Source organism: Rhynchophorus ferrugineus, unplaced genomic scaffold (genome assembly GCF_030347505.1).
Source record: "Rhynchophorus ferrugineus isolate W39M unplaced genomic scaffold, kcgeb_rfMv2 rfM1, whole genome shotgun sequence".
Classification (NCBI taxonomy): Eukaryota; Metazoa; Arthropoda; class Insecta; order Coleoptera; family Curculionidae; genus Rhynchophorus; species Rhynchophorus ferrugineus.
The window spans coordinates 80,407,358-80,421,005 of record NW_027472580.1 but is presented as its reverse complement, the minus strand read 5'-3'; the positions used below and the strand labels follow the sequence as shown (position 1 = coordinate 80,421,005).

The following is a 13,648-nucleotide window of genomic DNA, read 5'->3' as shown; positions in this document are numbered from 1 at the left end:
GCAACCAAAACGGAAACACGTTGACTATCAAGACACAACACCGAACAAGAACAACTAAAATCAACCTTGTGCGCTCGGATACAACGTCCCTCGTCTGCGCAAGCCAGCGTCACGTCCACGAGGCGCTCGTCGCGCAGTAGTTGCGCGCAGACGCCCAGCAGATTGGCCTGGTGGTTGTTCCAGCGCAGGCAGTAATGCTCACTCCCCATCGCCAGGTGCGCCCCAACTAGAGCTGAAAAAAAAACAAAAATCCGTTAAACCATTTAATACGAATGACATGATGAAGATCTGAACTGAACATGATCACCGAAGCAGAAATTCCGAGATTCCAAAGAAAATGATATAAATTGATATCTCTGGCCAAAGCAAAAAAGACAACACTTTTTTAAATGCACGATTTCTTTACTTCGTCCAATCATTCTTCCAGATAATGGAGCTTTTTTCGATTATTTGCAAAGGCTAATAAACGTGGAAGCACGTTTCTTTTTTTCGACAATATTGACTACCTGCTAGCAACTGATATGAGTTTTATTTATAAATTTTCGAATATATCGAATTCAAGCCGGTCGAAAAATACACAAAACCACATTAAATAAATCGGCAGCGCGCTTTGAAAAACCGTTCTTGGAAGCGAATCGGCGATTTTTAAGAGATTTATAATGGCCGTGACGCAAGCAGCAGGTTACGTAAGGTTTTGCATAAAAAAATATCGCCTGTCTGCCGGTCGACGATATTCACGGATATTTTATTCGGCTCACATTCACTGATCGGGCGTCCGCCATATTTACACATAGGAGAACTTTCTAATGGCGACAACGATTATTTTAACTAACTTAAATATCCTGACCAAGAAGCCGGCTTGTCCCCGCCCACCGAAATCGGAAACCTCGTTTCCCATTGGCCGACCCGAACTGGGCGTCAACGCCGTTATCTAAGAAAAAAATAGACTTTCGAAATTGTGGGCTCGTACAGTTTTCTTCGCCCTGCACGGTCACTCCTAGATACCGCAAACCGCTCGGGTATCTCACGATTCTCGCTTACTCTGCGCCACACTTCCAACCATCCATCTTCGGGAAAACCCGACATACTCAAATACGGCGGCAAATTAATTTTATTTTATGTCTAAATATCTGCTTATATTAATTACGTAACATCTTCGTATATTAAGTGGTTAAAGTCTCACGCTATCACACTAATTATATTTAGCAATCGCTTGAATTGAGAAAAAATAGTGCAAAATGCTATGCTAAGATAAGTAATATTGTAAAAAATAAACAGTGATAACTAACTGGAAAATAAATATATAATATTTTGGAAATAAAATGAAGCTAAATTTTCATGTAGTATATTTTTGAAGTGTTAAAAATGATTTCAGATATAAAAGTTATTTAATTAATTATATAATTTTATATCAGGCTAATAAGCAGGTGTTTTAGTGCTTCATACAATAAATCTCTTGTAATTGAGCATGAAAAAAATATATAATTATTATATACCATACATCTTATTCTATATTAATACATGCATTTCTATAAAATGTATAAGAGTCGTATTAATATCGTACTAACATCTATTTGATTTCATATATTAGTCTATGATGTATTTTGTTAATAATTTGAGAATTTGAAGTACTATAATATTTTAAAAGAACTAACATGATTACAAAATGAAAAAAAAAAATAGTTTACAAATTTTAATCTTCCCATATAAGATTTTTTTAATAATTTATTAATATATGCTACCTGATATATTATTTTTATTCAGAATAATATAATGTAATATTATTTCTGATACAACCTAAATAAAATAAAAAAATACAGGGAATTAAAATCATCAATTTTAAAATAATTTATTTTCAAAAAACACGCAGTTTTTTCTCGTTTTAATGATAATTTTGATTTACAAAACCTGGATGGCGGACTAAATTCAATGATAACCAATTTGAGAAAATACTCCATGACGTCTTCAAAGGCATTTTTAATTTATAATATGTTGTTTCAACAACAAATCCGTGTAGAATTAGTTTTTAGAATAAATTCTTGCACTATAAGTATCTATATTTAATTTTTTTTTACTGTATATATATATATATATATATATATATATATATATATATATATATATATATATATATATATGTATATATATAATATGTCCAGATATTCAAATGTGACATAAATGTATTATAAAAATGGCGCTATTTGATCACAACAACGGCTCAAACTTCTTTTTATTTTATGCTTTCTGGTAAAAACACTCATTTATTATTAATAGTGTCACCAGCAGGATTGCATATGTACAAAACATGCATCGTTTTCTCGATGTATAAACTTAATTTTAGTAGTCAGATATATCGATAGATTAGATGAAAAAATGTTATAGCGAAATTTTATTACAGTAATTTATTCAAGGAAATGTGAATTAGCTGCAACGACAAAAAGTACGTAGCCATAATGAGTTAACTAAATGAGACCGAAATCTATATATGTCAAATGTTTTTCCTACATGAAAATAATTTAAATAGCAAAGAAGGGGCAAAACATTTTTCTTTCATCACATCGTTACAGAAAACATGCACTACAATAATCCTAAATTTAGAAGAGGCTTAAGGCTCTATATTCTTCTGCCCTGAATGTGGCGGAATGAATTTATTATCGGATGTTAAAAATGAACTAAAAAATGAAGAGAGAATTTGTGAAACCACCGTACGGAATTGCTAAATATTGAAACTGTTAGTATTGTTACATTGTCAAATATATGCATTGGAATGTTACAAGTATAGTTATAAAAATACGTTTAATACAACGATTGCTCATGGATTGTGAAAATTTTGAAAAGTTATTGGCATAAGCTTAAGCAAGTATATGCCGTTTATTTTAACTTTTGTAAATATGCTTGAAGCAAAACCTTTTAAAAACAATTTTCCAGAAATAGCTCTAATTCTAAAAAATAGAATAAAATTTAATAAATATAAAACTGAGGATGTATATTTGCTGCAAAGTCATCCTCTTGTTCTGGAAGGTGTAGAAAACATGCTCGGTCGAACCAACCAAAGTTATCGAATTTCACGCTTAAAAATAAGTTGCAAAGATATAAAGATGAACAATTGGATGGATTTGATGGAATATCCATGCCAAGAACTGATTGAATTATTTTCAAGTTCATCAAACAACTATTTATAGATACTTGGAACCCATTGAAATAATAAAAAAGACTCTTTATCTAATAAAGAAGACGTTGTAGTGAATATCTTCTCAAGTCGTTTTTTCTATAAAGCTTCCTTATCTTGCTCTTTTTAGAGGTGAGAACTTATACAACAATAAAAAGCGTATTTCGCTATATAGCATAACCCTTATATCAACTTACAACATATATCAATTAACGGTTTAAAAATGTTTATTTAAAAAAAACCTTATGTTTTTTACTAGATATTCTGACAGATATACTTCACCTTTATGTTTTAATGAACGGAGTTGTATATAAATTAGAATAAGATGAAGGAAGATATTAATGAAACATATCTTAACACTTCCTATAGAGGCATTATCTGAAACACGCGTTTGTAATTGCTTACGGTTCAAATGAAACCGGCTGATAAGTAATAGTATATGTTTTACCAACTTAAACAGAATTATCTATACTGGGAGCATTAAAACGCGAGCGCTGCTAACCACCCATGTAAAGAATATTTTAGAAACATACCGACCATAATATATGGTTTGTTTTCTTATACCTACCCTAGAGCTATTTCTGGAAAATTGTTTTTAAAAGTTTTTGCTTCCAGCATATTTCCTCCAAATTATTTAAATTTAAATTCTACTAACGTCCATAGAAAATTAATCCCGTTTTTAATATGAGGTAGAGAAAAAAATATATTTTTAGTATATGTTACTTTTTACGCCTCATAAGGCCTGTGAGACGCATAGAAAAATATACATTTCTGACTGAAGCTTGAAACCTTCTGAAGCTCTTTTTTGTATTGTATAAGTTAGATATAAAAAATATATAGTTAATAGTCAATCTTATTTACCACAATATCGTAATTTTATATACTACATTTTAAAAGTTAAATTTTATAACTGAGGATGTATATTTGCTGCAAAGTCATCCTCTTGTTCTGGAAGATGTAGAGAAGATGCTCGGTCTGAACCAACCATAGTAATTGGATTTCACGCTTCAAAATAGGTTACAAAGATGTGAATATGAAAAACTGGATGGGTTTGATGGAATATCCATGCCAAAAACTAAAAGAACTGATGGGATTATTTAAAGTTCATCAAGCAACTATTTATAGATATTTGGAACCCATTGAAATAATTAAAAAAAATACTCTCTATCTAATAAAGAAGACGTTGTCGTGAATATCTACTCAAGTGAAGTTTTTTTTTTCTATAAAGCATCCTTATCTTTCGCTCTTCATTCTGATACTTAACAATAGGATTAAGTTTATTTCGAATATAACTATAATAATGCGTCACAACACCGTATGTTAAGACAGGCTTCACAATTAGTATATAGATAAACGGTTTGTTATATATTAGGTTGCAATTATTTACAGACAAAACATTTTTCTAAAATTGAGATTGAGCTATCAGCGATTCTTCGTATTATTATTTTTTATCTTGATATCCAATGTGTTTCGATTGGTTCGTTCGTATGCAAAATTACTTATTCATTGGTTATAGTGATATCCAATCATTATAGTGACTATTAAAGTAACCAATGCAAATTCATTTTTTCTCCTGTAATTTTCAATTTAGTAATAAGAATTATATATCTTGAAATAATACAGAATTATAATTATAGAGTAATAATATTATACTGATGGTTCATGAAGTTGATTTATCAGTAATTAATAAAACACGTTTGAGCTTGCCTGGTGCAAATGTGAGATTGAATTAAAGCTTTAAACTAAATGGTAATTCAATACTGCCAATTAATTCGATTAACTACCAATGCTTATCGCTACGTAACTAACGAAGAACTATACGAAGACCTGTAAATCAAATTGATCTACGAAGTTATCCAAGATTTCGCCAAAAAACATGAAATACCGATAAACTGATATATAACAATCGTAATAGACGCTAACAAAGGCTTATCTTGAAGGCATTATACTCGAAGTATAGTTTTCTATTCTACCACATAGATTTACTTGTAAATTAAGATTATATTATGTCTATTTAAATAAAGTGTGATAAATTTTTTAAAAAATTTTTAAACCAACCTTTTAAAGGGTCCTAAAATTCTTGGTACTTCTTGATAGTACCTCATTATTTGATTTCCATATTAATTAAGAAAAAATCTAAATGACGATTTCATGCGAAAAGTAAAATAGTCATACACTTTGAATTTCTAAACTAAATAAACTAGTGAATCGAACAAGAGTTTAAAACATAAAACATTCGTTTCTAATGATTGAAATGTTTCCACTATAATAAAGTAATATATTCCATTCTCATCATTCCTCGAAAAGAATATTTAGTACCCATTTGAGAAGTGATATAATCGACTGCTAGCATTAACACTGATGTGGTGAAAAATAAATTTTCTGCGTGAGTGATTAAAATCTCATTTCAGTTTAACATGCATTAAAACCTTGTATAAAATGATGAAGAAGTTTTATTTGGTACTTAAAAATTAAACGAAATAATTTTCTAGATAACCTAACCCTATTCTAGCAGCAATTGATATAATTAACTCCATCACAAAACAGTTTTTTCTAGACCACTTGTTCATCACTAAATAATATACATAAAAATCATTGGAAGCCTTTATGATCTACCTAACAACACAAATGTTTTTCTTGGTTCTTAGTAAAACTAAATTGGATCCGATTTCTGCTTAGATAACGTGAATAAATAATTGGTTTCATTAAAAAAAGTAAAATTTAATTTTCTAACAAACTGATTAACGTAGATCAACAATGATTATTACATGGATCTTTTTTATGGATGCTTGCAATCTTGCGTTTTTAGCACCATTTCAGCTTAATGGATTCATTCAGTCGTTCAACGTATAACCATCTGCGTTTGCTTTAGTTCTAGAAGTTACTGAGGTTTTGAAAAATCTCCATTTTTATGTCGTGAATAACCTCTTGTAATGTCTATGCTCATAATTATTTAATATATATTTGTTATGTTCCATAAAAGTGAAGAATAATTTGCCGCCAGAGTTTCAAAATTTACTTAAGTTATAGAAATAACTTTTTTATACATTTTTGGGCTTGATGCTACTGGCGTTAGGTAAGATCATTCTTTATATATGACTGAGTGTTTTTTGAATGTAATTTTCGTACACACAACACATTAATTCAAGTAATTTAGTAGGGCTGTAAAGTTTTTATTATACCACGTCCAAGCAAATAAACTAACATTAGAATGACTCTATACGCTTTGCTGATATGTCTGTATTAAAATTTTCACATTTTGCAGAAATTCTTCTTACGAACTAAGCACATATACTAATGATCTTCGAATCTGCTAATTTTAATTCTCATTCAATCAATTTTCATACCGTTCAACAATACTGTATGACATTATTTTCGTGAAACATTATTTGTATTTATATCATATAAATTGCAAACAGTTTGACACGTGTATAGTAATATAATAAAATGTTCATTATTGAACAAAACATCTTATACCTAATATGCTTAAAAAAATCTTAATTTAGAAATTAAAATACTACTATTGTTCGGTTATACTTGCATCAATACTAATGTATTTCTCAAATTAATTGAAATTAATTACTTAAACAAAAGGTAAGAGTAACACTTATACATTATAAAGGTTCGTATGGTTTGGTCGGTTTCAATCTTCCGATATCGTGCGTGTTGTCCAGTAGCTTTATTGCTTCCACGTTGCTGTGAATTAGGAACCTTTTTTCACACTTTACGGTGAAATCTTGGATAACTTCGTAGATGAATTCGATTTCAATGTTATCGTGCTGAAGAACTTCGTTGCAAAGCACTGGTAGAATTAATTGAAGAACTTTATATCGGTAACGTTGGATTTTTAGCCAGTTTGATGTCTTAATGTAACCCCATATTTCTACATTATAAGTCCACATGGTTTTTATTATTGAACGACAGATCAATATATTTTTTAAACATCTTTATTAGATACGCTTAGTAGAATCTTAATTCACAATTAATTTATTACTACTTTTCCTATGTACTTGGATCAATTAACAAGCAAGGCGAGTGCGAGAAAATACATCAGTATGTATTCCTCAATTATAAAATTAGAATTATTTATTAATTATTAACTTATAGCTATAGTTTACACTAAATTTATACACTTTGTATAAGTTTGTATGGTTTTGTTCGTTTCAATCTCCTGATATCCTGCGCGCTGTCCAGCAGTTGTATTGCTTCCACGTTAGTATGATTTAGTAATCTTCTTTCGTGTTTCAAGGTGTAATCTTGGATAACTTCGCAAATCCATTTGATTTCCAGGTCATAGTGCAGTTCTTCATTAGTTACATAGCGATAGGCATTGGTAATCAATCGAAGAACCTTGTTTTGACAGCGTTGTATGACTAGTTGATTTGAATTTTTAGTGCAACCCCATCTTTGCACCCCATAGGTCCAAATTGGCTTTATAATTGTATTATAGATTAACCCCTTTGATTTTAGATCAAGTTGAGAGTATCTTCCGACTAACCAGTATAGTTGTTTTAATTTGGTTCTAATGTGTTTCTTACAGATTTGTCTAACGTGATGCTGACAGATCAATATGTTTAAAATTTTGCGAAAACTTTATATATATATATATATATATATATATATCTTAGTTTAAATTTTAAGAGTTCTTGTAGAACAACAAACCTACATGTAATAAAATAATAGGTTTTCTTCCGCAAAACTTATTCATATATACAGATTCGTTCATTAATTCACAAAGTGTAAATAATAATTTAATAATATACTTTTTCTATAATATCTTTTGTTAAACTAAATCTATAACAGGAAAATGTTGGTCAATTATAATATAATCTCAGATTTTATTGTTTTTATTTATTTTATGTTAAAACGTCTTTAACGTATTAGTGAAACTAAATCTAGAAATTGGAAAACTAATTTTGAGAAAACCTTGTCAACATATTCATTGAAGACTTAAACTGACGAGTGTTTAACTTCATTTATACTTGTTAAGTATTGTTTAGCTTTTAATCAATTTAATTCCGTGATTTGAGTATTATGATGATATTTATCTTCAAGACATATTGAAATTTATTTCTAATTTTGTTAAAAGGATTATTTTCAATAAGGTTCACGATTGTATGTTCACAGTGGTATGGAGAATTGAACTCGATTATTACTGATGCGATCTCGTAAAGCCTTAAATAATAAAAAGGTTATTATAGTATCAAAAAATCGTCAATAGTATTAATATCTTCAAACAAGTAATTTAAATTAACATTGACTTCACACTAAAACTCTAAATACTAATAATATTTATTTATTGTTATAATAACATCTTATAATCTCCATTTTTCTAATTAGAATTTATCTGGCCTGTCTAGTCGAACGATAAACTGCCAGAAAATATTCGATGGTACCTTTTACATATAAATTTTTCTGGTTCATAAAAGCAGTCACAAACTCAAACATAAATTAAAGATACACAAATCCAAAATTTCATTTCAAATCACCGGCTACTAAATAAAATAAAGCTTACATTATAGAATATTATAATTTCATATTTTTCATCTAACATTTATGTTAATATACAACATGAACAAGAGTGTCTGAAACAGTGTCTTATGAATGTATATCCTAAGACATTGACACTAACATTGACATATACTAAATTAACATATTTTCTCAAATAGTGTTAAATAACTAGTTAGTAAGTAAATACTCTTTATGTGACATTTAAAATTACCCTACCCTGCTAGTTCTTCTGTAATTCTGTAGATGCAACATGTAGAATATATTATAAATTGTATTATATCTCTGAATGAATTTTAATTTATGTACTATTGAATTAATTAGAGCTACAAAGTCAATTTGTTTAAGCTTGGCTATTATTTTTTAATTTCCTCTCTTTTACTTCCATTTTATTTCCTTATCTGTAGTCCATTTACTAGTAGAAGGACTGTCCCGTCGCATTGACTGCTGTGTTACCGAACGGACAAAAGATAATAATGCCAATAATAAACTAAGCATTAACAGAGTTTGGTAAAAATAATTCTCCAATTCTCTCATCGGGCATCATGAGAACATCCTGTACTAACAATACCTTTTCTTTTAATTGTTCCAGGCACCCATTCGGAATAATTAACTCGTTAAATAAACGTACTACTGCGAAACGGACCGCACGAAAAAAAAGGAACGATAATCTGTCGTCAACAGGGAATAACGGCAGCACGTCCTTCTTCCTCCGATTTCGTCTCGCGCACGTTGACGATACGATGGTCCTCGTTCGGTTCGATGTTATCTTAATGTACCACTGTAATAAGCGTTTTGCCACTATATTTCCACCATTTTATTGTCAGAAATATCGCGTTGATGAGCCGTTATGGCGCGCACCCATAAAGATATTTATTACTCAGCCGTTGACACTACTAAAAACCTTTTTCTTCGCGCTTATCTGTCGCGCTATCGACCGACAAAAAATCACTTATGTTTGGATTTTATTACCATGTAAATTACAACGTACGCTGCCTAGAAAATAGTTGATTAAGGGCAATTAACAGTTCGGCCACCGACTCAAATTGATTTCCATATACCTCCATTAGAGTTAGTTAACGAGTTTAAGATGGGTCCTTCGCGGCGTTTTTCCCCCCGTCAACCTTGATTTTAAATTTATTCGTTTTCTACACATTCGACTTAATACGATTCAGCATCGGTAGACCAACAAAAAAAAAACAATTCCGTTTGGATTTTACGGCGATGTAAATTGCAGTGTTTGATGCTTGGGAAATAGTTAATTGCTTTAAACGACAATTAACAGTTTCGCGAGTGGCGCGACATTGATTGCCATGGGCTTCGGTGAAGTTAACGAGTTAAAGATCAAACAGCCAAAAGTAGTTATCGAACAGTTCATGTCAAAGGTCACCCGTTCTCGATAAAATGTTGTTTAGGCCGTTACTCAACAATCAAGGAGTTTAAACTTAACAGTGAAGAAAGCAGGACCTATAATGTAAACGAGCAGTGTTCAACTTATACATAAAAGGACAGTTAAATAACTATCCTTGAATAAAAGACATTTTCTTCATTTTATTTCGCAACATACTCACTGTTTAACTTAATTCATTTAGTCTAGTATTTTTCCATTTTTTATACCTTCCCAAAAAAAATCGGTTTTCTTAAAGCGTTTTTTTTATTCGATCGTATCTCTTACCCCCTAGCCATTTCGTCACATTTAGATATTGGAAATGGGGTGCAATTAAAGGTACAGCAACATATTATTCTTCGCCAAATGCGGTCGTTTTGCTTCAATATCAATATCAATATCGAATCTGTCCAAGAAATACAGTTTTGATTATTCCTTGGATCGTTTTGTAATGTATCCATATTTCTCATATCCAAATATTGATATAAAATGGTGTATTCGCTCAGGCTCGTAGCTCAGGTACTTTCATTATCCAATTTCTGGCGTGATGACCTCTTTTGGGTTACCTAAATATTCGGCTTAATTTTGTGCTGGTACGATCTGTATAGCTATCGATGCTACTTAAGGGCAGAAGTGACGCGCGTTTAAAGTTACTGCACGGGAAATTAGTTCATTCAGTTATGCTTTACTTTAACATACATTTAATTGGAGATAAAATAATTTTAATATTCTGGGGTGACAGTTAATTTCACAATATAAAAAAGAAAATTAGTGGCCATTTAATCATTGAATTCAAAGTTTGATAACAGATCATAATAAAGGTGTTTCTATTCATTTTTCAATTGAAATGATTGAAATTCATTTTCAACATTTCATCATATATGTTATATTCAAGTTGCAGATAAAAATAGTTTTATTTGGTAAGTATTTTGTTGGTATGTTTTAGTAGTCAGTGGACAGCATTCCTAAACTTATGATGAATGTTGTTGTTTACAATCGTTTATGTTTTCGTTGGCATTTCATTATTTTTAATGGCGATTAAAAGATGCTTAGTTTTGTCTACTTTTGCCAACGCCCACACGAAGATCACCGACACGATACACCTAAATTCACGCTGAACCCGTTCACCTACCCACCACCGTTTGCGGCGTCAAAGTTTGAGCCCGCTTTCATAACGCCAACCGACCTCTTATCTTCGGACTCAGCGTAACATAAGCCCACCGTGCGCTGGTCGATGATGGCGCGAGATAAAACCGACTGGATCGTGACTCTCGTCGTCCCACGAAGAAATTCATTTCGTTTACCGTGTGCCTGCCTGCCTGGCCGCAAACAGCGCTCGAAACGAGAAGAAAAAGGCAGGACGACGACGACGCCCCCTCCCGCGCACCCTGACCCCCCTGCGGGATCTAATGTCAAACGGGTTACGCGCCTTAGATGGTTAATCGTCAGCGCCGATCGGATGTTTCTTAATTTCGCCGTTTACGGCCGCGTAATGAGCCTGGGACGCTTAGTGTTTAATAAATTCGAAATAAATTATCCAGGCGCTTCCGGAGTTTTGCTGCACGTTTAATTTTACGACAGGATTTCATTCGATCGATTCCGATCTCTACCGCGTCGTTGCGAAAAACTCTTGCATGTTGGCATTATTTTTGTACTCAACTTTTTTCATTTCTACCTTATTCCTTGATCAGCTTTTTTAAAGAGAATTGAACACCAAAGTATGTAGGCAACATTATTTTACTAGCTGATATACCTGACAGCTTTGCTAAGCACAAGATAAACTGTGTGGAACATATGTGTATAAAGTATAAGCAAAATAATTATTTCCAAAACAAAAATCTATGTATTAATCGGCTTAGGAGAATTTGGCTCCATTTTTGACGAAAACGGAGGCATTATAGAGCTAACATTTTTAGATATTAAAATTCTAAATTCTAATAACGGCGAAATGCGCCCAAATCAAGCGAACAAGAATAACCGTCAGATCGATGACGCATAATATATACACAAATATTTTAGGCTTTGATCGATGCATTGCCAGCTCACATTCTTATACGGTAGATTATTCGTCGTTTCTGTTGTACGTAAATCAACCGCGGACGCATAATTGTTAGAATCAAAATCTGGCAGCTATAAATCTTACATTTGAAATGGTATTAAAATGGAAAATGAATCTTTTGAAACATTATTAAACGAAGTTATTTAATTTAACCAGTGACCAGTGATTCTGTATTACTTTCGGTTAATCCCCTTGGAAATATTAAATAATTATGGCGAGTTTGGATAAAAAACGATTAAGAATAGTATAATCACGTGAAGTTATAATTTACATTTTTTGTAGAGAGAACAAATTAATGTGTCCGATTTATCGAAAGACATATATATACAGCTGAGAAAAACCCGACATATACGAAAATGTAATTTCAATATCGATTAACAAAATTCTAAAATAACAATTGAGAATCGATTATCCGGTTTTTTATTAGATATTTAGATTTTCCAAATCAGCTTTCGATTTAACTTAATGTCTGGTGAACAGAGAACAGCTGAGACAAATTGTTCTTGCTTAAGAACTGCTAGTTATGATATGGTTCTGGAAACATACTATATCACTGAGCTGGTTATTAGGATTTTTCCATAAATTTTAATGGCACTATCTTATAATTCTTGTCAGGTTTCATTAATAAATACATTTCTTAACAAAGCACTAACCGAATTTTGCAGGTTATAAATACGTTAATTGGTACATTAGGTTTATGCTATATTAACAATTATAAAATAGCTTCATAGAATCTTTATTCCCTATTTGTTGATGAGTGGTTATTTCCCAGGTGGATTTTAAGACAAAGTATAAAGCAGTAGTAGGTAAAAACAATGTAAAAAACAACGATAAAGTAAAACAAATAAGCCAAGAATAATGTAGTTTTTTTATTGTTTGTAAGAACGACTGTATAAATAGATAAAAGCAGTAATGAAAATATGGTGAATGTGTGAATGAAAAATGAAAAGTGAATGTGAAACTAACTACATACCTCGCCTAGAAGGAATACAAAGGAAAAATAAAAGAAATTATTTTTCTTGCAATAAGATAAATTAATATATGCAATAATATATGTGACTATATGATATTTTATTTTTGAACCTTGTATCAATTATTTATTAAAATGATTATTATAATGTTCAGTGGTGTAATAATTTACCTAATTATTGAAACTTAATGGAAATGAGATTTAAGCATTTTAAAAAATTTAGTGAATTTTGTGGCTTAGTTTTCATTACTTGTCACTTTTCTTTCGTCACTTTGTTTAGTCATTTAGTGAGTTTGAAGTTTTTGGAATTGTTTGCCTATATTTTAACATGTATTGTAACATAATATACAGATATTTATAATTTTAATTATTGTTATATATCAAATACACTTCTGATCTTATATTGATCTTATATATATCTTATTTTAGTAATATAATTTTAAAATTATTCATTTTACTCTCTTATGAGAGAAACATTACTGATAAATTGTGGTTAAGGTTCCAACCACCGTTTACCATTGAACCATTTAAGCTCTATAAGCTAATATATCAAGT

At 30.9% G+C, this 13,648-nt stretch overlaps 1 protein-coding gene across 22 annotated transcripts in view; it reads right to left on the bottom strand.

Annotated features, from left to right (window-relative positions):
• LOC143190838 (uncharacterized) overlaps positions 1-13,648 on the bottom strand; it is a 144,661-nt gene that overhangs the window by 18,380 nt on the left and 112,633 nt on the right. For all 22 annotated transcript variants that reach the window (XM_076395460.1, XM_076395489.1, XM_076395549.1 and 19 more), the window contains one exon: positions 66-232. In XM_076395460.1, coding sequence (XP_076251575.1) covers positions 66-209 — 144 coding nt within the window. In that variant the 5' untranslated portion in view covers positions 210-232. The remainder of the gene's footprint in view (positions 1-65; positions 233-13,648) is intronic.